Source organism: Ovis aries, chromosome X, assembly GCF_016772045.2.
Source record: "Ovis aries strain OAR_USU_Benz2616 breed Rambouillet chromosome X, ARS-UI_Ramb_v3.0, whole genome shotgun sequence".
Lineage (NCBI taxonomy): Eukaryota > Metazoa > Chordata > Mammalia > Artiodactyla > Bovidae > Ovis > Ovis aries.
This window is the reverse complement of record NC_056080.1, coordinates 31,093,492-31,121,020: the sequence shown is the minus strand read 5'-3', so window position 1 is coordinate 31,121,020 and position 27,529 is coordinate 31,093,492. Positions and strand designations below refer to the sequence as shown.

Here is a 27,529-nt window from a genome sequence, read left to right as displayed (position 1 = left end):
TCTGATAGTACACAAATCAACCGTGCATTTAACTTTGACTTCATATATCAAATTTTTATAATTTTACTATTCCTAATTGACTATGCCAAAGCCTTTGACTGTGTGGATCACAAAAAAATGTGGAAAATTCTTAAAGAGATGGGAATACAGACCACCTGACCTGCCTCTTGAGAAACCTATATGCAGGTCAGGAAGCAACAGTTAGAACTGGACATGGAACAACAGATTGGTTCCAAATAGGAAAAGGAGTACATTAAGGCTGTATATTGTCGCCCTGCTTATTTAACTTCTATGCGGAGTACATCATGAGAAATGCTGGGCTGGAGGAAGCACAAGCTGGAATCAAGATTGCTGGGAGAAATCTCAATAACCTCAGATATGCAGATGACGCCACCCTTATGGCAGAAAGTGAAGAGGAACTCAAAAGCCTCTTGATGAAAGTGAAAGAGGAGAGTGAGAAAGTTGGCTTAAAGCTCAACATTCAGAAAACTAAGATCATGGCATCTGGTCCCATCACTTCATGGAAAACAGATGGGGAAACAGTGTCAGACTTTATCTTTTTGGGCTCCAAAATCACTGCAGATGGTGATTGCAGCCATGGAATTAAAAGACGCTTACTCCTTAGAAGAAAAGTTATGACCAACCTAGATAGCATATTGAAAAGCAGAGACATTACTTTGCCAACAAAGGTCCATCTAGTCAAGGCTATGGTTTTTCCAGTGGTCATGTATGGATGTGAGAGTTCGACTGTGAAGAAAGCTGAGCACCAAAGAATTGATGCTTTTGAACTGTGGTGTTGAAGACTCTTGAGAGTCCCTTGGACTGCTCTTGAGAGTACCTCGGACTGCAAGGAGATCCAACCAGTCCATTCTGAAGGAGATCAGTCTTGGGTATTCTTTGGAAGGACTGATGCTAAAGCTGAAACTCCAATACTTTGGCCACTTCATGGGAAGAGTTGACTCATTGGAAAAGACTCTGATGCTGGGAGGGATTGGGGTCAGGAGGAGAAGGGGACGACAGAGGATGAGATGGCTGGATGGCATCACGGACTCGATGGGCGTGAGTCTGAGTGAACTCTGGGAGTTGGTGATGGACAGGGAGGCCTGGCATGCTGCGATTCATGGGGTCGTAAAGAGTCGGACACGACTGAGCAACTGAAATGAACTGAACTGAACTGAACTGAACTGAACTGAATGCCTTTCCTCCTTAACTTTCAGGTTTTTCACCCTTTAATAGAAGAAGAAAGGGTACAAGTAGCCTGCAATACATTTCCATGAGAAAAGTTTGGTTTTTGTTTTGGGGAGGAGGTACATTTGGAAAATGTAACAATTATAAAGAAGATGGTGATAGTCTTTCAAAGGAAAATGAAAATCCCTCATGGTGTGTATATAAGATCCAGTATTTAAATGGATAATTAGTATATCCACCAGTTTCAGACATTCTAATTAAGGACACAGCAGAGAATGGTTCTGTTTCTTAGAAAATTGGCTGTCTGTTGGCACCTCTACATTCTACATCAGACAGGCTGTCTGCTTACCTCCTACGCTAACCTCCCAAGCTGAGTCCTCTTTAAGAGCTTGGCTCATCCCTGTTCAGTTTATATATATATATATATATATATATATATATATATATATATATACACACACCCTTCATTTCATCACCTTCTCTAGGGTTTCCTTAATTTTCAAAGATGGTAAAATTTTAGTTTGTTTTTCTGTCATCCATAACTGATCAACTTCTTATTTTCTTTGAGAACTTCCTCTTAAAGATCAAACATATATTAGGAGACAGTTCTACTAATGATATAAATGTAACACTAGATCTGTGATGCAAATTTACTGGGAAAATCTTAAAATAAGATAATTGAAGAAGTAAGCATCTTTGTTTTGCTTTCTATCTCCTCTGTCTCTCTCTCCCCTACAGACACAGACACAGACACAGACACACACAGACACACACAGACACACACAGACACACACAGACACACACACACACACACACACTTTTATTTCATTTGATTTGTACCTTGTTCCTTTATCTTAACTTCAGAAGCTGTTGAAGATTGCTTGGATAAGTTTGATAAATTGTTGAATATTTTGCTTAAGCTATACTTTTGGTAATAATATTTTATGGTAATGCTGTTGGTGGAATCATTTTAATATGTTCCATTTTCACAGAGTAACGAGTAGGTTCCTCAGTAGCCCCGAATTTAGCAGTTCAAAAGCAACGAAGACAACTTCCCTCAGTAGCAACAATATTTATTACAAAAAAGAAAAGCTATTTGTTATTTGACTTAAAATTTTTTTAGTTCTTTAGAACTTAAGCATTTGGATGGCATTCTCTTATATTTGCACTTTCTTTAACTTTAATTTTGGAATACCACTCTTCCTGTTAAAAAATTTTAAATGTGTATACATATTTTGAAATACTTATATCACCTTCCATTATTAGAACTGAGAACATTAATGAAATTTAAAATGTCTTAGTTACTTGGTGAAGTGATAAGATCACACCAGCTGGTTTGCTTCGCTGACTTTTTAAATTATCCAGAAAAATCTTAACATGAATCTAATAATATGTTTTATTACTGCTCTTGATTTTTTTTTAATGTGAAGAGAAAAAAATGAGGTGTTAGGAATTTTCTATATTTAGCCAAAGGGTTCCACCCCAACCTTTAACACAAGAATAATTGCTTTAAACAAATGGTCAAGAGGGCAATTATCATCTTCTAGGCATCATTTCCTCCAATATAAGCTGAAGAATGACAGCATCATTAGTCATTTTCAATTATAGTCAGTCACAACCAGGGATGTTTCATTTTCCCAGCTGTTTTGTTGTTAATTAACTAGATTAAGCTGTTTTTTCCCCCCTCCTGAGTTTGTTCTACTGCCAACATCAACATTTGAAATTTTGAAAAACTCTTTGGGTTTATTTATTTATTTTTTGCCTGATAATTCAAAATATATCACTCACAACAGATGTTCATCCGAAAATTCATATACGATATAAAATGTCAAGTGGTGTCTTGTTGGTGAAAATATTGCCCAGTTACATATTATGATTATGACAGTACTTGGATCTTTATAAATCATCTATCAGACTATGATCTCATTTATATGATGTAATTTTTTTTGTAACATCAGAATCAATAACAAGATAACAGATATGAGTCTATCCCCCAGATGAACAGATCCATTTTGACTGACTCACTTGATAAACACAATTTCCATGTCAATGGTAATAGAAACAGTTCAAGGAAAAATTATAGGGAGTAACAATATTAGAGAGATTTTATAATTTATTAATAGATGAGTATCAGAATTTCATTTTTTAATGCAAATAAGTTTTACAACTGAGTAAAAAGTCTTGACCATGAGAGACTGAATCAGTGCTAATCACTTATGCTTGACTATAAGGAGAACCCCGCTTTCCCAATGAGAAGATAAAATTTATAATAAACTTTTGAGCAATTGATAGAATCATTTAGGAATGTGAATGAGATTGTCAAATGCCTAGTTATATTTAATTTCATAATTGATTAGCACTTCCAATATTTGAAATCTCACATTTTATAAAATAACACACTAATTAAGAATATTGCTTTTGCCACATTTGTATTTTATGAAAAGAGTTCATTCACACACGCAGACACATACGCTCACACACATATATGCCAGAATTCTAGAGCTTACTGTCTTCCTTCGAAGTTATTTGCAATGGCAGTGTTTTAATCCCCAAATGGTGCAGTCAAAGCTCTCTGTCCAGAGACAACTAAGAACGTACTTAACAGTTTTTATCTGGAAGATGAAAGGATTAAAGCAGGGCAGAGTTAAGAAAAAGTAACACTGCCTCCTATTTGTCATTTCTGGGGTGCCATAGTAGCCTTGTCTCTGTCTTACCCTAAACATGGCCTTTGGATGTCCATATCTCTGTATAGTTTATTTTCTGTGGCTGTTTATGTTTACTTGAGACCATCATACCTAGCTAACTGCCGTTTACCAGAAGGCCTGGTTTTCACTTCCTCAATGTTATCGCTGGAATATTTATCCCTAACTTCAGTGCCCATTCCCAAAATATTAGGAGAGACAATCTTTTCATTGTTCTTAGATGTGAGTTATATATCACCCCATTAGAATAACTTATTGTTTAGCTTTTTAAAACTATCTTTAAAACATTTGCTTACAATGACTTTTACCACTAGTGAACATAAAGGTATACCCTAGGAATAATTGTTAATAGTTTATCAATTTTCTTCACTTCCTTTTTGTTTTATTAACCAATTCTGGCAGATAACTTCTATATGCATCCCAAATTCATATCTCTTGAGAGTATTTCAGGGTACTGTGGAACTTTGTTGTTCAAAATAAAACAATTGAAACACGAAAGACATTATAAGCTAATATGAATTGACTCTTTTGTGAGAAAATATTTTGGGGAAGAGTCTCAATTTAGTCTTACTCAGTAGCTCATCCTGGAACTGGACAAGCATTTTAGAGATCTGAATTTCACCTCTGGTCCTCAGTTGTATTAATTGCATTTATAGACACAGACATGGAAATATAGATGTTTCAGTTATAATATTCACATGTATGTCTATGTATATAAAGTCATAGGATGATTCATTTATATAACAGATATTAATATCATGCCAAACATTAACATAAGAGAAAATTACAAGATTTAAAAATTTTGAATATCCCAAATATACATAGTTCAGAGTTAAATTCCATTTTATATTTAAAAAGGAAAACTATATTCAGAAATAATTTTTTGTAATTAATTTTCACTCTTCATAAAGAAGAAATTTCACAGTTTGATATAATTGTCTTAACATTTAATGACTAACTCCAGGGAAATTATACACACACACACACACACACACACACACACACACACACACACACACGATGGAGAAGGTACAAATGCCCCCTAGAATGAATTTTATTTTTCCCTTAAAAAAAATAATCTCAGAGTTTCTCCTTTTTGGTAAAACATGAATCTACTATGACTGTTGAGTTTTGAGCTCTTGTGAGGAAATCCTGGGATCTGCAGTTTTGCTTAGCACATTCAAAGTCTGAAAACTCGGGACACCTAATCAAGAGTAGGACTTGATAACTATTATCCCACTGATTTTATATTTAAAGATGTTGGAATTTAGACATGAATTTGATTCCTTTAAATTTGGCTAAAGATTAACATCATTAGCAAATCATTACCTTTTACATTTTTTTATGGGTACGGCTTAAAGTCTATTATGTGAAGAATGCTCCATTAGTTGCTGCAGCCAAACATTTTTTGCTATCTAAAGGAACTTTACAGCCTAATAGAAAAGATGAGAGAATAAAAAACAAGGGTACAGGCCAGGGAACAAAAAAGGAAAGCAAAACCAAATGAAAAATTATATATATATTATAATATATATTATTTATTATATATAAACATGCAAATTTTTATGTAATATAGTATTTATTATATTTATAATAATAAATGTGTTAATTAATTAATAATATATTTATACCAATAGTCTAAATATAATAAATAATATACATTTATATATAAATAATATATATTTATCCATAATATATAAATAGCCAATTTCAACTCTAAGTACAACAGGTACTAGAAAAGTGGCAAGAGTGTTTTTGTGGCCAGCTGAATCAAAATCTACAGCCATTTTATGTGATGTCATTTGCTAATATTTATGAAAGATTGGTTAACATACACTTCTGAGCTTCTTTGTGGTATCAGACGTTTGTGGTACACTGTGGGCTACTACTTAATATTTTAAATCTCTACATCTGAAATCATATAAATGCCTTATTTACCCATCTGGAAAAAGCAATGGGCAAAATAACATTCTAATAAATGAATAGACCATTCAGAGTTTTATGTGTTAATAAAAGAGAATTGATTATATAAACATGTTATTTTCATGATAACCTAAACCAAATCTTTTAAGCATTGGAATATTTTCATTTTAACTATCTTAATGAAAACTTTTATCGACTATCTTCTGTTTTGCTTCATTAAGCAGTGCATAATAACTAACCAACAATTTTATAGTACTTTACAGTTCACAGAATTCTTTTCATATAAAAGTTCTCATTTAGTTAATCCAACAAAGCTATGAGTTAGGTGGTAGTATTATATACATGTTTCAAGGATGATGAATTTGACTGACCTACCTGATTTTGCTGCTGCTGCTGCTAAGTCGCTTCAGCCGTGTCCGACTCTGTGCAACCCCTTAGAGGGCAGCCCACCAGGGTCCTCCGTCCATGGGATTTTCCAGGCAAGAGAACTGATTTTGCTAGTAATCACAAAACCAGTAGTAATGAGTTAGGACTGAAATCCAGGACTTCGGATACTAAAACATAGTGTAATTTGAAACTTTCTTAATTTTCAGGGTCATCATTATAAGCATCAATTCTTGTTCTGTTTCATTGTACAGTTACTGATGCTGAAAAAGCTTCTCTGCATGGGTGCCAAACTGAATCTCAGAGACAGAGTTTTGGGTGAAGTAAAAGAGATTACCTTTATTGCTTTGCCAGGCAAAACTGTGTGTCCCTATGTGGGGGAATTGGGTGAGGAGTTTTATAGAAATGGTTCAAGGGCTGAGTTGCTGATAAGGATAAAGGTGTGTACAAGGCTTGCATTTCTTTCATCTGGCCTCAGGGGTCTCCTGATGAGCTTCTGTGGATCTTGAGGTTATCAAACCTTGTCTCTGGAATGAAGAATGCTTCATCAAGTAGTTAACATCTTCAATTTGTTGGAGGTTTTAGTTCTGCAGAAGAGCTCAAAGATATTGTTCTGTGTATCCCTTGAGGTGGAACCAAGAGCCTGCATCAAGGCTGCTCTGCTGTTTCTTGACTGCTCCTCCCTTGTCTGCATCCCCTCCCTTCCCTGATTAGCAACTGTTTGAACCTGACCTTTGGAACACAGGGAAAGTCTTGGAGGCTGAATGAAGCCTATTTCCTACCAACAAGAAATAAGGGACAGAGAAAGGTTTTTGTGCCCAGGATCCCCACAGTGTCCTGCTCAGTTTCATTGTGCACATGGAATATGAAGTTCAGTACTGATCACTGCGTCTTCAGTTGAGACCCAGATGAAATAGTTAATTTTATTTCAGAGGCAGGCTGTTAGATAAATACTTTAAATGTTTAAAATCTAACTCAGTGCAGTGAGATGCTTACACCATGAGAAGAAAGTGAAACCTAAGCCAACTGTAGAAACAGCAAATTCCCATCTCTCCTCGCCTACTCACTATGGGGCCATATGCTTGCTGAATGTAACAGTGGGCAGATCTCAGCAGTATGTAAATCCATCTCTAATCTCTCTCTTTTCCTCTCTCCCTCTTTGTCTCTCAGCATATACAGGTGACTTCCTATAGGTTATATAATGTATAAGACCATTTGCTGCACCCTTATCCCTTCAATAAGTGATCCAAGATCATGATGTTTTCAGATAACTACTTTTACATTTATTGTCTCTTCCCTAGTATCTATTGCTATTTGTTGTTGTTGTTGTTATCAACAACTTCTAGTTCCTCTTATTATTCTTTCCCTGTGAACTCACTGCAATTTAGCAGGGGAATCAAAAGACCAAACACACACACACACACACACACACACACACACACACACATATATATATATATATATATATATATATATATAAATTCACCAGCCTTGGATGATATTTAATTCTCAATGTTTAGCTCTGATATCAGAACAGAAAAATATCTTCCACATTTCATGACTTTCGATGGTAGTTTTCCCTCACTGATCAGAGGCATTTTTGTTGTTGTTGTTTGCTTTTGGATTCAAGGCTTATGTTTTAATAAATAAAAATAAATAATATTCACTGGTGTGATAGTAAATGTTTAACCGCATGTAATCTGGGAGAAGAAATTAAAAGCCCTGACTTGACATGAAGTCAGACAGAATAAATAACCTTAAGAGCACAGATGATAGTTAAAATAGGAAGTGATAACTTTTTACCATTTATTTTAGTATTTATTCCCTTTGCAGCTTTGCTTAAGTGGGGGTTTTCAAGAAAATTAAGTCCTATAGAAAATGATTTAAGACCTATTTTCTTATTTTTATCAAGGATGATACATATCTACTCCACTGAGGATAGCTAGGTAATTCATTGCTTATAATGGATGCCTTTGGCTCTGGTCCTGGACAATCAACATCAGCATCAACCAGAAAATAGTTAGAAGTGTCAATTCTTGGGCCCCACCCAAGATCTGTTGAATATAGAACTCTGAGGTTGAAAGCCAACTGCTGCTACTGCTGTTAAGTCACTTCAGTCGTGTCCGACTCTGTGCGACCCCATAGACGGCAGCCCACCAGGCTCCCCCGCCCCTGGGATTCTCCAGGCAAGAACACTGGAGTGGGTTGCCACTTCATTCTCCAATGCATGAAAGGAAAAGTGAAAGTGAAGTCGCTCAGTCATGGCTGACTCTTAGCGACCCCATGGACTGCAGCCTACCAGGCTCTTCTGTCCATCAGTATCTCCAGGCAAGAGTAACTGGAGTGGGTTGCCATTGCCTTCTCCATGAAAGCCAGCAGTCAGTGGTTTAGCAAGTCTTCCAGGTGATTCTGATGGCCCCAACATATGAGAACCACTGCTCCAAAGTATTATGATAAATTATTTTATCCTCCCAATCCATTGAGAAAGTTTGACCTGGGGCCTTTGAGTCCTCTGCTTCCAGCCAGTAGAAAGGGAAAGAATGGATGGAGAAACCTCACTCAATTTTTATAAGGATCAGCCCAGAACTGACAGATATTACCTCTCCTCACATTCTATTGGCAGTAAGTTATCTTATTATCCAGTGTTACACTGGAAGTGGCTTGGATCTGCTCCTAAGGACCTATTAGCAAATTTTCAGGCACTTTGTGAGCTACTTGATGTTCTTTTGGTAACTAAAATTGGCTATAGTTGGACAATCTACACCACAGAAATTAGAAACACTAAAATCAATTTGTTTCTTTGTTTTCCCCAGAGAGCCACTTGTTAACATATACACGTCACTGACCATATACGGGCTTGGCTGACCCTACTGCAGCTAAAATGACCCTCAAAATGGTCCTGCTTTGAACCAAATTGGCTGAGCCTTTATACTCTCACCTTGATCAGTCTTTGAATAAGGGCTGCCCTGGGAATGGCGAGTCCTTAGGCAAGGCAGATCACTACAGCAGAGACAGTCCCAGAAGGAACTGACACCTGACGCCCGAAGGATATCTACTGACATGTTCTCCATTTGGGACAAGAGTCCTTCCCTAAAGTGGACTCAGAGGCTTATCCCCATGTGTACCTCAGCCCCTCCTTCCAAGTATTGCTAATAGGATTGATCTGGGGTGAGCCAGGGCAGTAAGATAATTTTAATGTCCTCTGGAAAATTCTGGTATACAGCCACACTAGATACTATTTAAAACAGTCAAGCCAATTGCTGAGATGACATTTTTTGTTTATTTGTTTTGCTTTCAATAATGTTTGCACTCTGTTTGTCCTTTCAATGAAATTGTGCCTGGAGCAAGAGCCTGTATGCAGCAAACAATCAATAAAAATTTGTAGTGAGGTTGGTTGAAGTATTTAATTAAAATACCTCTGAAAGGAATTCCACCCAGAAAAGTCAATTTAGAAGTAAAATATGATAGAAATACAATAATGTATTCACAAAATAAATTAATAACTCAGTGAATTAAGTTACTGCAAGATGTTAATCGAATAAATAACATGCATGCTTTTCTATTAAAGAGGAAGTTAGAAGATCTGAGCTCGGAGTGGAAGGCGGTAACCCACTTACTTCAAGAGCTGAAGGCAAAGTGGCCTGCCCCAGCCCCTGGACTGACAGCAACTGGAGCAGGTAAGTATGCTGGATCGCATCCTCTGTGGCTTTGGACATTTGCTCGAAAGCACAACAGTGAGATGCTCCCTGGGTTAAAGGGAAAATGAGTTGCAATGCTGAAAATAGGAATAAACTTGGGTTATTTACAATGCAAAATGTCTTAGAGCTTAGGTTCCTTGGAAAGAGATTGACTGAACATATGGAGTCACCAAAGTATATAGGGGTGTGCTCTCCAGAAATGTACCTACAGTGAAGAAAGACCCATAGCAGAGATAGCAGAAGGGGCTGGGGGGCTGCAGGGTGATTTGACTGCAAGAGAGGCCTCAGCCCACTCCACAGGAGCCTTAAGGCTGAGTAGGTTGTCCAGAGCCCTCCTGAATTGCAAGAATAGAGCTTGGCCTTTGTATTCCTGAACCAGCCAGCCTTTGCCCAGAGGCTGCCCACTGGAAGGAAAAGGGAGATCTTAGAAGAGTCTTCTGGGGCCAAAGGCAATTCTCAGTAAGGAATACTATCAGTGTTTCTAGTCAGACAAATGGGTGTATTGTTCCTGAAGAGGGAATCAGGGTAGAGCTTCCAAGACTAAATATGTAAGGACTCCATCTCAATGAATCCTATATCCTATAGATAATCTCATTCAAATACGCCTACACAGGGACTTCCCTGGCAGTCCAATGGTTAAGACCCTGTGCTTCCACTGCAGAGGGCACAGGTTCAATCCCTGGTCAGGGAACTAAGATCCTGCAAGTCATGCAGTGTTACCAAACATATAAAAACTCCCCAAACCACAGAAATGCACACCGTCCCCCTAGCACTTCCCTCTATTCCATCTGAAGACAATCTTAAGAGCTCTTCCATTTTTAGTTCAAGAAAAAGGAAAACGGACCATGACTACCACAAGTAGACTTGGGGGAAGAATGTTTCTTCATTTAGCTATAGTTTTAGCTTTTGTTTTTACTGCATATTTTCAGTCTATTCTTTTTCATCTTCTCTTCATTCCTTAGTAGGAGGTATGCATGAAATCTCACGGCAATGTTAAGGCTGGCTTTGAGTCCCATGGGCAAGGAGCCAAAAAACTTTTCTGCTATACCAATTCTAAAATTAGATAGAACTAAAAAATATCTTTTTTTCCTGTTCTTGTTTTTTGCTTCCTTTTTTTTTTCCTTTTCTACTTTTCAAAGATCAGATATTTGCAGTATTTAACTATGGTTCTTCAAGTAAAGTTGATTTTTATTTCATATCAATTAGAAATATACCACAATGGAAAGATCACCCAAGGTAGCACAATGATAATTCAGTAGAAGGCATAAACAGCGCTTAGGTTAAAAGATGCTTTACACTCTGGGAACAGTGTGTCTTGCGTGCCCCTGGGGTTTCTAAGAAGACATCAGAGTTAAATTTGATATCAGATACTTTAAAAAGATGTGTGAGCATTCTTTCTTCTTCCTTTGTTTTGGTCAATCTGGGACACTAAAATTGCTCTATCAGTGTTTATCTTCAATTAATTATATCAGGTTTATTTCTTCTTATGACCTGTAATTTTTGGTTGCCTCAGCACACATGCATAGTTTGTCCCTATATAATCGTTTATTGGTATTTGTTCTCTAGCTTTCTCCTGATATTCAGTCTCAGATTCTCTAACTCTGTAAAGAAATTGGGTTCCAATAATTTGTTTCTATTGAACTCTGATAATAATTATGGGTTTATGCTCCTATTTAAGCTCCTTTCACATGGTTGGAAGTTTTGAAAGGCAGGACACAGAAATCTACTTAACCCGTAAAGTTCTTAGATGCAACTATAATAGTTCTGTTGGAGAACAGATTCAAAGTTCCAGTTTCAGTTTCCAGAAATATATTTAATTCATCTACTTAATATCTATTGAGTAACTTCTGTGTATTGAACATTATACTAGGTGCTGAGAATGTAGCATAGAGTAAGTTAAGTTCCCTCCCCTCATGAAACCCTTCTAGTTGACCTTTGAACAACATGAGTTTGAACTATGCAGGTGCACTTATGTGCAGAATTTTCTTAATAATAAATATTCTAGTACTACATGATCCATGGTGGGTTGAATCTGTGTATGCGAAGGAGCTGCCTAAATGGCAGAAACATGAATACACAGAGCAGACTGGATTTTCAACTATGCAGTAAGTCAGCCCTAACCTCAGTGTTAATCAGGGTTCAGCTGTAGTCTGATTGGAAGAGAAACAGGATGAGCAAATAAAGAAAACAGATACTGTCTCAATATTGTTCAGAATTACAGAGTTTAGTCCACAGATTGATATCAAATGGGCACTTGTTAAAGATGTAGAATGCCAGGCCCTACTCCAGACCCAGTGCATCAGAATCTATATTTTAATAAGATCCCTAGGTAATTCATTTGCACGATGAATTTTGAGAAGCACAGTTATGGAGAACAGGAAAGCAGAATAAGAGGGAGTGAGCAGGAATGAAGGCATGATTGCCTGAAGTTGGGTCATTGAATCTTTTCTATTAAGCAAATACTTGAGAAAGCTATTGGAAGTGAGGAAGTAAGCAAGGTACACATCCAGGAGAGAGTGTTCCAGTCAAAGATAGAACAAAAAACAGAGGTCATGAGGGTACTGCAAGCACAGCGGGTTGACTTCCTGACAGAACAAGGGATGCTGACCTCTTTTGTGCATTAGTAGCCAATTTTTATAGGCTCAAGAAAAAGAAAATTCCTGCTGGAAGGGTGAAATTAGGTGAGTGATTAGGGTGGGTATTTTTACCTAATATGGGGTCAGGGAGCTGGCCAGTTTAGGTGGGGCGAGGGGTCTCGTGGCAGTGATTGCTATGGGGCTCAGTCAGTTCTGGAGATGACCTTTGTATGGGGCTCCATATCTGTGGCCTTGGTATAGGGCTCCACAGAAAGTGAAAGTGTTAATTGTTCAGTCGTGTCCAACTCTTTGCAGCCCCATAGACTGTAGCCCACCAGGCCGCTCTGTCCATGGAATTCTCCAGGCAAGAATACTGGAGTGGGTTGCCATGCCCTCCTCCAGGGGATCTTCCCAACCTAGGGATCAAACCCAGGTTTCCTGCATTGCAGGCAGATTCTTTACCATCTAAGCCACCAGGAAAGCTCACTTTCTATTAATCAGAAAGCCAGCGATCTGGGGAGACAGAGAACTCATGTCCCCAAAAAGCAATTCTGACAATACTGCTCGGTCATGACAGTTTTAAGGGAAAAGGGGAAATAATCTCAGTTAATCATTGGAATAGGATGTCAGAGACCTTGCCATCCTTTACTACATGCAGGCTTGGCGACGTCTTGTGGTCTTTGTTTAGGTATTTTCTTGTTCACACAGTTTGTTCACATGGGTTTTTTCCATGAGGTTACTGAAGGCAAAGCTAGAGAAGAGACCTGGTCATCTGTTAATTACTTATTCTTCATTTCTACTTCTTTGATCTATGGAAGGAACCAACAAGTTAGGCAAGGTATTGTATGATCAAAAGATGTAAAAGATGTGCTCAGGCCAGTGATGATTAGAACTTGGGGATGCCTGGTGTAAAGTTAGTGAGAAGACATGAGGAGACTCCTGCAGACAGCTCTTTTCTGCCAAAAGCTGCTTATAAAATCAAACATTCCTTTTTCCTTAATGTGGTAGTTTAAACATCAGAATTAAGAATTGTTTAAATTTCTGGAAGTCAGGAATATAACCTGAAATAAGTACAATATAAAAAGGGGAAATGTAATTTGTAATACAGTTCTGTTATCTGATTATTGTTTCATGTACTATATTGTAAGACAATATGATTTATCATTCATCATTGTACATTTTTTTTCCATTGCACTCCTACTATTATTCTAGCTGCTTTTGTATATATGCCTTTTTCATCAAAATAATTGCCAACTATATATGGTTATACACAGTATTTTTAAGGTAGGGATCACAAGGCTTGGAAGGGAAATAGATGAAGGCCACACAGATGGAAAGAAACAGAGCCAGGTTTATAATCCAAGTGTGTCAGGCTCCAAAGCCTGTGTTTTTGTTGTTGTTGTTGTTGTTTTGCTGTGCCTTGTACTATCTCTCTGTCCAAAAACCTAATGGAAATTCTAGATAGGAAGGCAGTTAGCCCATAGTTAATGCTATTTAACTCAGTCTTAAGATGTATGAGGAGTAAAAGTGAGAAATGTTTTTCTGTCTTCTCTAATTAAGGAGTAGAAGAAATCAGTTTATTGTATTTGAATTTCTTAGAATCATAGAACTCTGAGCCTAGAATAATCATTGCAAGTACCTATTTGAATGTATTTCTTCTATATGTGTGCAAATGGAGGCCCAGGGACCTTTTTAAAAACACTAAACCAAGCTCCTTTATGATTTAATCTATGTAACATGATGAGGTGGTCCTGCCTGAGCTATATAAATTGTTTCAGGTTGCAAGACAAAGAGGCACACTGGAGAAAAAAAAAAAAAAAACTTTTTGCAGCTGTTGCTTAGATACCTAAGTGTATCATTTTTCTTATTTAGTCGTTATGCTGTGTCCACCTCTTTTCAACCCCATAGACTGTAGCCTGCCAGGCTCCTCTGTCCATGGGATTTCCCCGGCCAGAATACTGGAGTGGGTTGCCATTCCCTTCTCCAGGAGATCTTCCTAACCCAGGGGTCAAGCCCATGTCCCCTGCTTGGCAGGCATATTCTTTACTTCAGTTTTCTATTTCTGCATTAAAACACTCTAAATGTAATGGCTTTAAACAAGGGTTATTTACTTGCTTGTGATTTTGTGGGTCTGCAGTTGGGCTGTGTTTCACTTATTAGGTGTTCTAAAGGTCTTGCTAGGGGCCATTCTTATACATGCAGTTATTTGGAAACTCAACAGAAGCTAGATGGATTCCCTCAGATATCTGACAGCTGGCTGTTGGCTGGAGAACCATGGCTCTTCACAACCCTATTATCCTCCCATAGGCTGGACTAGGTTCATTATATGGTGTTCTCAGGGCAGTGTTTTGAGAGGATGAGAGTAAAAGCTACAAGATATCTTGACACCTAGACTCTGTCATTAAGACAACATCATTTCTGCTACATTCTGTTCATCGAGGCAAGTTTTCAGTCTAGCCAAGGCTCAAGGGGTGGAGAAATAGACTTCACCTTTTGAAGGGAGAGCTGTGATGTCACTGCCAATGGATGTGCATACAGGGAAGCGATGGCTTTATTGTGGCCATCTTAACACCCAAACCACTATACTGAGAAAAAGGGAAGAAAGCGGAGATGAAAGCATTGGCGTATGTGCAGAGTCGTATGTCAGTGACTCTCAGACTATACTGTACATTAGAATCACCCATTTCTTACTAAAGCACAGATTGTCAGGCTTCAGTCTGGAGGTCCTGATTCAGTAGATATGGGGTAATGCTTGAGAATTTGCGTCTCTAAAAAGTCTCCACATTGCACTGATGCTGCTGGTCTTGAGACAGCACTTTAAGAACTATTGCCATAGGTCTATGATCAATGAGAAAGGAGTTCATTCCTGCTTCCTGCCTGCAATGTAGCATGGAACTTGAGTGAGAGCCAGTGCTTTGGATGCCAAAGGGAACTCCAGTTGTTCCAGCACCAACCTCACCCAGAACTTTGGAGCTTGGAAGTTCAAGGAGGTGTATAGCATGCTAAGCCTTAGCAGTACTTGCCTAGCAGAGCAGCTTAGACCTACCTGTGGGTGGAACAGCCATGCTTATATGCAGCTCCCCTCAAGACTTGTAAACGATTAGGTAGGCAAGACTTTGTATGGGCCTGAAGGCCTGCTTGGCAGATGGAGGCAAAGAGCCGACAGATCGAGTTGTAAATGTCAGTATAAATCCTTTCTTACCCACAAGCTGCTGGGTCTGGGAACATTCACATTCCACTATACCCGATTTAGCATTTCTGAAAGAAATTGTATATAGAACATGCTTTATGTCAAGATTCCAAATCAGGATATTGGAGTTCTTCAGGTTTCCCAGGGTAATAACTGGGAATGAATGACCATTGTATAAATAGACTCATAGAAGTGCCAGTTAATAGAGGTTTCTGGTTGATTAAACACTGGTAAAGCCATCTCTTCCTGTAATTAATTTTGGAGAGAGCCATTCTCAAGTGTAATTAGGCAAGTGCTGTATTGGAGGTCAAGAAGCCTAAATTCTAATCTCAGTTGTGCTACCAACTAGATAAGGGATCGATGCACTCTCTTTGTAGAGAGTCAGATAGTAAGTATTTTCAGCTTTGTAGGTCTTGGTATCAACTTTGTCACTGTATACTAGAAGCAGCCACTGTATACTAAAGTTGCCTGTAAATCAACAGGCATGGCTATGTTCTATTAACAGGTTATTTACAAAAACCAGATAAGGGCAGATGGGTCAAATTGGGCCCTTAATGGCCTACCCATGTCCCCTCAGCACTTGTCCTTCTGGTAAACCCTCAGGCTTCTGAAGGCAAGTACCTATCACTCTGCCCAGGCACTTTCTCTTGCCATAGGAGAAGCTCACTCACTTGTAGAGGATATGCTAGAACAGTACTCAACCACTGATGGAGAGGAGTTGACAGATAAATAGCACACCCTCTTCATTCCTTGGGTAGGACAACTCCAGGCCTGAACACCAGAGGTCTTTAGTGAGTTGAACCACAGTTGGTTACAGTGATGACCTGTTTTATTAGCATGCCCTACAGAGACTTCCTTCCCGTTCCTATTCATCTCCTTATTCTTCCACCACAGCTTCCTGATGTCATCTGCCGATTAAAGTTGTGTTATTGTTGTTTAGTTGCTAAGTCGTGTCTGACTCTTTTGCAACCCCATTGATGGTAGCCCACGAGGCTCCTCTGTCCATGGAATTTCCCAGGCAAGAATACTGGAGTAGTTTGCCATTTGCTCCTCCAGGGATCTTCCCAATCCAGGGATCAAACATGCATCTCCTGCTTGGCAGGCGGATTCTTTACCACTGAGCCACCAGGGAAAACCACCAATTAAAAACTATTTGTATGGCAACCCACTACAGTATTCTTGCCTGGAAAATTCCGACAGAGGAGCCCGGGGGGCTATACCCCAAGGGGTTGCAAAGAGTCAGACATGACTGAGTAACTAACATACACACACACTCAAATCCTCATTTTATAGTCTACTTCTGAATGAACCGAAATTAATACAAAGAGGCTTATAATTAGTGCCATGGTTGTACTTTTTACATGGCTTTTGTTGTGATTCTCATTCTGTAGATGAGAAAACCAAGCAACAGAAGAGTTTGTCCAAAGTTACAAAGCTAGTAAGTGGCAGAGTGGGTATTTGAAGATACATCTCTGTAGAAAGCTTATGTTATTAATCAGAACAGTGTATTTCAAGCAGTGATTTGTTGATCATCTAAAGTTTTGAAGGCTGTGCTTAAATATCAAACACATATAACATTATTTCTACATTTATGATTTGCACTTCACTTGCCTCTCTAGAGTTCAATAAAGCAACCCAAGGCTCGTTCAGTTATCTTTTAAGTATCTAGGCAATTTGATAAAAACATGTGGTTAATTGGAACTTAAATATAATCTTAGAATACTGTTTATTTGTTTGATTTAAATTCTGAGAAAAAAATTCATTTATTAGGAAAATGCCCTTTGTCTGCAGTGATCATGAGAGAAGGAGGGAAGGAAGCTGTCAATTAGTTCTCACATTCTTACTCCTCTTTTGGGTCCTCATCCTTCTCAGAAACACAAAGAAGATTGCCACTGAGAGCCTTTCCAGTTTTGGCTGGGCTTCCAACTGTTAATTCTGCCTCAGCTGAACCTTTTGGATAAGGCTCATCAGTTTCAGCCAAGTCTTTCTCTATTTCATTAACAGATAGAACAAGGCTATACCATCCTTGGTTTTAGAATTAAAACCTCTAAACCTTAAAAAAAAACTCCCTGAAAGTCTAAAACCCTAGGAATATGATTTTATACCAGAAAATAGGAGGTTCCCTAATCAATTATGATAACAGGATAAGAAATGAATTTTTGACCCTTCCCAAGAGATTTCAAAGCCCTGAGCAACTACAGAGACCCTCCAGCTCTTGGCAGGAATAAACTAGTTAATTAATTAAATCTTATTTGTATATATCAGTGAGGTGAGGATGCTTGAAATATAATGAGATAGAAAGGAAAGTGACAACAGTAAAGCCTGCCTGAGGAGTCCCCAGTGCTGCTTACACTGATGAGAATGAAGTCTTCAGATGTAGGCAAGGGGAGTCTTTGGTTCCAGGCCAGGTTCTTCAACAAAGTTCCCTGGTTCACAGGGAGGATATAACAGTGGTGTCCTTGTTAATATCCAAGACAGTGACTGATTGTGAAAACCGGAGTATTTAGATGTTAATTATCCATTTTTGTGATGATGAAGTTCCCTTTGTTCTTTCTCTCTTAACCTTTTGGCAGTTTTATGGCTTGGTTACCATCTCCGGTTAGGGCTGAGCTTTGGGGTCTGCACTGGCAAAGGAAGAAAAGCTCTCATCTATCATTTCTAATGCTTGTTGGCAGCATTCCTGGAAGTCTCTGTGTGTTGGGGGTGGGGTGTGTAGGAGAAGGAGGAGAATAACATCAATGGTTGAATAAAGTATTCTGAGCATTGGGGATTTTTCAGTTACTCATATCCTGCATTTTTATAGAAATAAAGGGTTTATTACAGTAAAATTACCATAGCCTTCTTTTATTATTTAACTCCTTCCCAAAAAGGACCTTTGCTGGAAATCATTATAGAATATACCGTAATGTTGTATTTCTTCTCAAGCTACTATCAAGGAGAAATTAGGACTCTTTAAACACATTCAGGAGAGAGTAGGCACCCCACAGTCCACATAAGTTAGGCTTCTCCCTGTATTCCTAATATTTTCCAAAATTTCACTGAATCATTTTGAAACCAAATATAACTTAACCCTCAAAGAAAGATTTCAAATGGAGGAAACTGTAATAGTTTGCACTTAAACCATAGATTCTAAGATTGTGGCCTTTGAGAGGTCATTCATTCTTCCCCACTATCTTCAGGAAAAGTGTACTCTCTCTCTCTCTCTCAGGAGCAATCTTAAGGTTAACTGCATTCTCTTTTAAAAATCAAGAGTGGGTGGCATTCCCCCACTGTTGTTATACTCGAAACCATCTTTCAACTGCGTAACGCAAGTTCCAGTTACTGTCTAAATTACTTTCTGAGTAGGAAAAGTGCATTTTGACATTATTTGAAGTCTGTTACCTAATCTCCCTTCAAATTTTGCTTTTCTGGCACAAATCATGTGAGTCTCCATGGCCTGTGAACAACAAAAATGTGCTGTCTCAAATGTTTAAATCTCTCTGTGCCTCAAGTGTTTCAACATCTCTGTGCCCCCGCTTCTAACATCCCAAGTGTGTTTTCCATACTTTTCTCTGTCGTGGGCTTCAGAACTGGATCCAGTTCCATAACTGCCATTCTACTCACAGCTCAGTTGCATCACAATGTCAGCATTCCCTTTTCTCACCTTTATCCGGTGATATCGTTTTTGCCTGCTATAATGTTCTACTGGCTCCTACTAAATTTGACAGCTGTTTGAGGACCTGTTTTTTTGGTTTTTTGGCCACATTTTAGCTTAGCCAGTCATGTCTTTCTGAGCGTGTGCGTGCATGCTGTTGTATCCGACTCTGCGAATCCCCAGACTATAGCCTGCCAGGCTCCTCTGTCCGTGGGATTTTCCAGGCAAAAATACTGTAGTACACAGGACTGCAAAAAAGTCAGACACAACTGAGCACACATACATGCCTACTAGTTAACCAAATGGAGGTGGAGTATAAGGAGAGGAATGTATGACCAGGAGATTAAGAGAGAGGTCCAACCTAGAGATGTAAATGTGCAGTTTTTAGCATAAAGTTGAGTCATGAGGTGGTACTAGTTAAAGCCAAGCAGTGACTATAGATAGAAAAGAGAAGATACCCAAAGACAGATCCCTGGAGGACTTCACTGGTGAGAAGTAAGGATTATAGTAATAAGTTCTGAAGTTGGAGGAAAACTAAGACAGAGACCTGGAAGCCAAGTGAAGGAAATGAGTTAAGAGGAAGGAATTGATAAACGGTGTCAAATGTGCCTATAAGTCTAGTAAGAGAGGGCCGAAAATCACTCTTGAATTTAGGGAAAACTTGGGGAAAGTGATAGAAGGATGCAATCCATAAATTTAAGGAACCCATATATCCAACAGCTCACTCAGTGTCTGCACTCGGGGGTCCCCCAGACTCTTCGAATCCACCATGTCCACAACTGAACTAGGGAGTTTCCTCTTCCCCCTTTTCTTGTACCTCCAGGCAAGAATACTGGAGTGGGTTGCCATTCCCTTCTCCAGGGGATCTTCCCTACCCAGGGATTGAACCCAGATCTCCTGCATTGCAGGCAGATCCTTTACCATCTGAGCCACCAGGGAAGCCCTTATATTTCTTATCTCAGGCAATAGCAACACCATCCAATCAAGCCAGTACTAGTAAGTGATCCTGGAGGGAGACCTCCTCCCTCACTTTCCTCATCGAATCAACCACCAAATCCTACTGATTGTAGTAATACTTCAATATCTTTGAAGTTATTTTGTCCATCTGCATCCCTTCCACCACCATCATGGATGCCTGGCCTCCTAACTGATTTCATTCACCTCCCTCTAATCCATTCCCCATAAAAACATACTCCATAAAGAACAATCATGCAAAGTATAAGCCTCATTCTTTTATAATTCTGTAATGGTGCCCCCACTGCTTTTAGAATAAGTCTCCAAATCATGAACATGCTCACCAGATCTTAGACAATGGTTTCCCTGCTTACCCTTCTTGTTCCACTGTCTGCCTTTTTCTTCAAAGTCCAACCCTTCTGGCTTTCTTCAGTTCTTTTAGCAGGTCTGCTTCTTCCTGGGCTCGGGGTTTCCACACCTACTACTCTCGCCTGGATGACCTCTTTTCTTATTCATCCTTTAGATCTCAGCTGCACAGGCTCTTTCTTTGAGCTATTACACGGCAAGGTATACCTTTTCTCTTTCGTATCCTTGCCATATTTTGATTAACTATTTGCGTCATTACTTAATTTTCATTTGCTAACACACTGTAAGTTCCAAAAGGATCCTATTTTATATCTTGCTTATCAAAATATGCCCTTTTGTGTATGCAGCTTTTATTCAATGACAAGCATGTGATAGTGTTAAACTCATATATTTTGACCAAATTGACAGTAACTTTAGAGTTGGATCAAGTACGTTGATCTCCTATGTAATTATAATGCCAGAGAGACTAAGTGCTTATATGATTGTCCAGCTGTTTAGTAGCAGAATCTGGACTCAAGCCCACTTCTCCTGAGTTTGGTTTCAGTGCTTGTCCATATTCTTATATATCTCAATTGGTTTTTCGGCTTAGACATAGCTGACAGATACATTCATCTGCACATCTGCAATGGTAAACCCTAAGTTTTTTTAAAGGCTGCAATATTGATCAAATAGGGATATGCTGTGGCTTTGATGCAAATTTTATAGCCTAAATCATTCCCATCTCGTTCCTTAACTCTCATTCTTATATCCAATTTGAGAACCTCTACTTTATAGTGTAACATCACATGCTGTATTCCTCTTAACATTTATACAGTTTATTTCTTCTCTTGTCTTCAATATTTTAAAGAAAATATGTTCGAATCTCCTTTTCCAAAGTACTTTCCAGCCTATGATGAGTTCATTAAACAGACATTCCATGTAGCTATTCAAATATTTATGCAAGATTGCTAACAGCACTAACTCTACCAGTGCCTAAATTGAATTATAACCTACCATAGGAGAAAAGTCAGAATGTTAACACCTTCAGTTCTTGCTTTTGAGATAGTTATCACAACTTCAAAAAATCATTGTTATCCCACGTTAAAAAGCAGAAGCTAAATAACATGCCACTAGAAATGTGGGAGACATTATTAAAATAAAGTAATTGCTACTGTCACTTGTTTCCCAGGACTGTTCTTTCTTCTTGAAGAAATTGATGGGTAAAAGATATAAATAAACTTCCTATGTTTACTATGGATTCTAAGTACAGGAGGTAGTTTTCCTTCTCATGTTGAAATGAGTGAGAATGTTGTTTCCTTGATTATTAGTAGTTTTTATTGGAGTATAGTCAACTCAATGGCCATGAGTTTGGGTAAATTCTGGGAGTTGGTGATGGACAGGGAAGCCTGGTGTGGTGCGGTCCATGGGGTCGCAGAGTCGGACACAACTAAGAGACTGAACTGAACTGATAGTTGATGTACAATACCATGTTAGTTTCAGGTGTCCAGCATGACAATTCATATGTATATTTTTTCCTCAGATTCTTTTCCCTTATAGTTTATTATAAAATATTGAGTATAGCTCCCTGAGCTATATTAAAACATTTAACCCTATAATTTGGTGATAAGCATTTTTGCTTGCTGAATCCAACAAGACCAAAAAAGGAGCCCTCTTATTTTTCTTCCTGATTCTTATTTGTTTAAGGTAAACATGCCTCTTTATTTTGAACCTGCACTCCATGTTTAACAAATAAGGACAGGACTCAGAACAGAAACGTACACTCAGATTTGAGGTTTTTTCTCAAGGTCAGGACCCAGTTTCACAAAAAATTTTATTTTTTCCTGGTACAGCTGACATCCATTCGCACCAGCTGAAAGACAAACTTGTCTAATAAAGCTTTCAGATTCAGTTTGCTCTCTGCGTACAGCTTGAGGATCTCTGGAGGTCATTCACAGCATGTGCTGCAATCCCAACAGGGAGAAGTAATGAAAAGATTCTGGTTAAAAAGCTGACACTATCCCTTCTAACCTCTTTGAATGTGAATATAATAAGCAAGTTTATAGACACAAATCTCTGTGATTCTGGGGATTTCCATCTTGATCTCTGACTCCAAGGGACATTTGAATGCATGGATTTGTATCTATTATCTGGGTGAATAAATGCTTCATATTGAGCATATTGAAGAAAATGTGCTTTACAACAAAGATCTGATGTAAATCAGGCAAAACAACATTGTCACTCCATGTTTAACTCCCTTAGAGGGTCTCTGAGGTCTCACAGTCTGGTTCTATTTCAGTAATACCTAGGTATATGAGAGCTTTTTTCAAAAATAATACCTGCTTTCATTTCGATTCCCCCTGGCTTTTGCATTGACCCGAACACATCTAATATTTATCTTAGAGTAACATGCATTAACGCCTTGCTCTGTACCAGGCATTTTGCTAAATATCCTTTATGGATTGTTCCATTTAATCTTACAACAGCCTTATAAGATAGGTTCCACATAATTCCTTTTTTTCTTTTTTTGTTTACCATAGGAGGAAAGTAAAGCTTACAGAGAGTTGTTATCCCAAAGACTGTCATATCCTAAGGAGGCACAGTGCAGCAGTATATCTCCCTAAACTCCATACCTGTCCTTAAATTTTTATGTGAAACATACTTGGTCTTAGTAGTACAGGTGATGCAAGAGACTCCACAGACCATGGAATCGACTCTATTGTAGCATTCATACTTATGCAATGTATTTTCCAAGTGAATTCAAGAACCATAGTCCTGCTTATCCCTATTTTCTTCTCTTGTATGACATCCAAATTTTATATTAAAGCCATGCAGGTGAACTTAAGTCCTTAAACAACAGCACCCCTGATGCTTAGTACTAACCTTGTAAATATTTAAATGATTTCAGTAAAAAGCAATATATAATAGCTTTTTTTCCCTCTTTCTCTCTCCTGGAAGATAGGGCCATGGGAATGAAAAAAGAAAGTGTGGAGATGGTAAACCTGATTCTCCCATGGTGTTACTATTGAGCTTTATTTACTCTCCTAGTTCTATATATGTCAGCCCAAGGTCAAACAACCAGTACAGTGGCAGAATTATAAAAAGTAGATCTGGGAGAAGACCACAAGGCACTATAGGTCTAGTGCCCTGCTACAATTCGAAATCAGTGAAAGAAATCTATTTAAACAGTGCTTCATTTCATCTTCTCATAAAGAATACCACAACCCCCTTGGTAAACTCTTTTCAGTGTGCATGTTCAGAGGTGACTTTCCAAAAATACTGCATAGTCTTTTCTTTGTTCAGTTGCTGTGGTGAATAAGTGGACCCTACTTTTTAGTGTGAGATAATTGAAATGAACATTGCCTTGGACTTCATCCAACCAAGCACACAAACCAGAAACCTAGGGTTCATCATCTCTTCTAGAGAGCCTCCTGTATGCCCTCACTGCCACAGTTTGGACAGGCATGTCTGACTCCTTGCAACTCCATGGACTATAGCCCACCAGGCTCCTCTGTCCATGGAATTTTCCAGGTAATGTCATAGATGCCCCAACAGTATATCCCCATACCTCTTTTTGCCGCTCATCTCCAATTTCAACCAGTCCACTGCCCTCCTCCTTTTCATGCTTCACATGGTAGGTCTTCTTAAGATTTCACTTGAAAGGAGTTAAATGTTTAAAAAGCACTAAAATCCATTGGACTAGATGATGTTGAAATTTCCTTGAAAATAAAAGAAGGTGGAATTAACAGCCTTGTTAGAACTCATCAAAATGGATCTTGTTGACCCCTCTACTAGCCAGTGCCCCACTTAAGCATGCTCCTAGACCAGAGTACATTTTTCACAACTGGATAAAACTGGAGCATTATAGTAAAAGCCAGTGTGAGAAAGACAGTGGGTGCAAGTGGATTGAAACGGATGAGTGGGCAGAACTGAGTGGGCAGAAAAGAGGAGCACAGGAATAAGCCAAACCGAGATGCATGCTCGAGGAATACACTGACAATAGCAGAAGAGCTAAAGGAATAAGGCGGGTCAGACTGCCATGGGAATATAACAGAAACAAGTCATGACTACAGTGAGTGAAGCTGGAAATGGCGAAAACAAAATGTTGAAATCTGTATGATGGTATATGATAAAAAGCTTTACAAGTTGATAATACCTACTTTTATCTTAAAAATATCTTTCAAGAAAGAAGATGATCTTGTTGCTATAGTGGGAGAAACTGAATAAGTGGGAACTCATCACGGAAGCGTCATTATTCCTATTTCTAGTTTCTCCTTCTAACTATTAATACATTGGAGAGAATAGGAACTTATTCACCAAATCATAGCATACTGCAATTAGGAGATACCTTGTGAAGTTTGGAAGCTGTAATTTGGGACAAATTAAAAATCCTTACTTGTATAAAGTTACTAGTTTAGGAGAATTTACTATTTCAGTGAGCTGCTGCTGCTAAGTCGCTTCAGTCGTGTCCGACTCTGTGTGACCCCATAGACGGCAGCCCACCAGTCTCCCCCATCCCTGGGATTCTCCAGGCAAGAACACTGGAGTGGGTTGCCATTTCCTTCTCCAATGCATGAAAGTGAAAAGTGAAAATGAAGTTGCTTAGTCGTGTCTGACTCCCAGCAACCCCATGGACTGCAGCCCACCAGGCTCCTCCATCCATGGGATTTTCCAGGCAAGAGTACTGGAGAGGGGTGCCATTGCCTTCTCTGATTTCAGTGAGAGGTAAAGGTTAATGACATAAATCACTTCAAGAAGGTTTTAAATCAGGGGCCGGCAATTTTTTTTTTTTTTAATGTAAAGAGCTGAATAGTAAATATTTTTGGCTTTGCAAATCAGAAGGTTAACTCTATTACTGAAGTACAGAAGCATTCATAATCAGTATATTCATAGATTAAGGAATGTGATTTTGTTCCAATAAGACTTTATTTTCAAAAACGAATGGTGGGTTGGATTTGTCCTGAGGACCGTAGCTTATTGGCCCCTCTTTTAGACAAAAATTTACAGATAGGATCATAGTAATTAAGAAAGATAATGTAGATTGTTGAATGTGTTTCTCCAATCCTTTTAAAGCTTCTTCCAAAGAGAAAAATATTTCTTATCAATAGTGTTTCTAATGCTTACTCAGAAGAAAGAATACCATTTGCCTAGCATAGAATGGAAATTTGTAAAGCCTTCATAGTAAAATAAAGAGATGGTATTCCACTGTCATTTGGAAAATATTTAGGGACTTACATAAATAGAATTAAACTAAATCATTTTGTTTGCATTTTGGGAACATTTCCTCATCTCAGCAACAGAAGCACCATAAAAGGAGAATTTTAGGGGTATTTTTTTTACTGTTGTTATAAACATATATTTTTAATTATTGAGGTACCCTTACATAGATATTATTCAGTTCAGTTCAGTCACTCAGTCGTGTCAAACTCTTTGCAACCCCATGAACTGCAGCACGCCAGGGCTCCCTGTCCATCACCAACTCCTGGAGCTTGCTCAAACTCATGTGCATAGAGTCAGTGATGCTATCCAGCCATCTCATCCTCTGTCGTCCTCTTCTCCTCCTGCCCCCAATCCCTCCCAGCATCAGAGTTTTTTCCAATGAGTCAACTCTTCACATGAGGTGGCCAAAGTACTGGAGCTTCAGCCTCAGCATCAGTCCTTTCAATGAACACCCAGGACTGATCTCCTTTAGGATGGACTGGTTGGATCTCCTCGCAGTCCAAGGGACTCTCAAGAGTCTTCTTCAGCACCACAGTTCAAAAGCATCAATTCTTTGGCGCTCAGCTTTATTTACAGTCCAATTCTCACATCAATACATGACCACTGGGAAAACCATAACCTTGACTAGACAGACCTTTGTTGGCAAAGTAATATGTCTGCTTTTGAATATGCTATCTAGGTTGGTCTTAACTTTCCTTCCAAGGAGTAAGCATCTTTTAATTTCATGGCTGCAATCACCATCTGCAGTTAAGTAGAGGTAATAATTTCAAAATCATCTGGAATCAGATTACTGCTTACTCTTGTACGGATGACCATGTTATACATCACTTCTGAGCTTGTTTTCAACATTGAAGCCACTGGCACACTTCTACAAAGATAGAATGGTCTTCCAAAGAAGCAGATGAGCAGAAAAGCCCTATCATAATGCCACTTCAACTGACTACCACTTAAATAATGAACTAGTTGGAAAGAGATAAAGTATGTAGTTAGAGTCAGCAGGAGATGTCACTCTCAGGGAGATGAGAAGCCATTTTCCAATATCCTCTCAGTTACAGGTGAAATTCTTTCTCCAACTGTTAGTTGCCATTTTATGTACTAGAAAAGATCATCTTTTACGAGAATTGGAAGACAAGACAAGACACAGACTGGGAAAAAAATAATATTAGCAAAAGACACATCCGATAAAGGACAATTATTTTAAAAACAGACTAAAAGAAAAGACACCTAAAACTCAACAAACAGCCTGATTAAAAATGGGTCAAAGACCTAAACAGGCATTTCACCAAAGAAGATTGACACATGTCATATTAGCATATAAAAGGATGTCCCACCTATAGATCATCAGAGAAATGCACATTAAAATAATGAGATACCACTGCCCACCTATTAGAATGGCCAGAATCCAAAACATTGACCACACCAAATGCCAGTAAAGATGTGGAGCAATAAGAGCTCTCATTGATTGATTACTGATGGGACTGCAAAGTATATTAGCTCTTCTGGAAGACAGTTTGGTGGTTTCTTTACACTAGAAAACACACCATACTTTTACCATATAATCCAGCAATTTTCTGCTCCATGGGATTTTTCCAAAGAAATTGAAAACTTATATCCATACAGAAGCCTGGACCTGGATGTTTCCAGTAGTTTTGTTCATAACTGGCAAAACTAGGAGGCACTCAAGATGTCCTTCAGTAGTAGGTTAATGGATAAATAAA

At 38.5% G+C, this 27,529-nt stretch overlaps 1 protein-coding gene across 9 annotated transcripts in view; it reads left to right on the top strand.

Moving 5' to 3' along the window:
• DMD (dystrophin) overlaps positions 1-27,529 on the top strand; it is a 2,668,835-nt gene that overhangs the window by 1,910,863 nt on the left and 730,443 nt on the right. For all 9 annotated transcript variants that reach the window (XM_060407875.1, XM_060407877.1, XM_060407874.1 and 6 more), the window contains one exon: positions 9,766-9,874. In XM_060407875.1, coding sequence (XP_060263858.1) covers positions 9,766-9,874 — 109 coding nt within the window. The remainder of the gene's footprint in view (positions 1-9,765; positions 9,875-27,529) is intronic.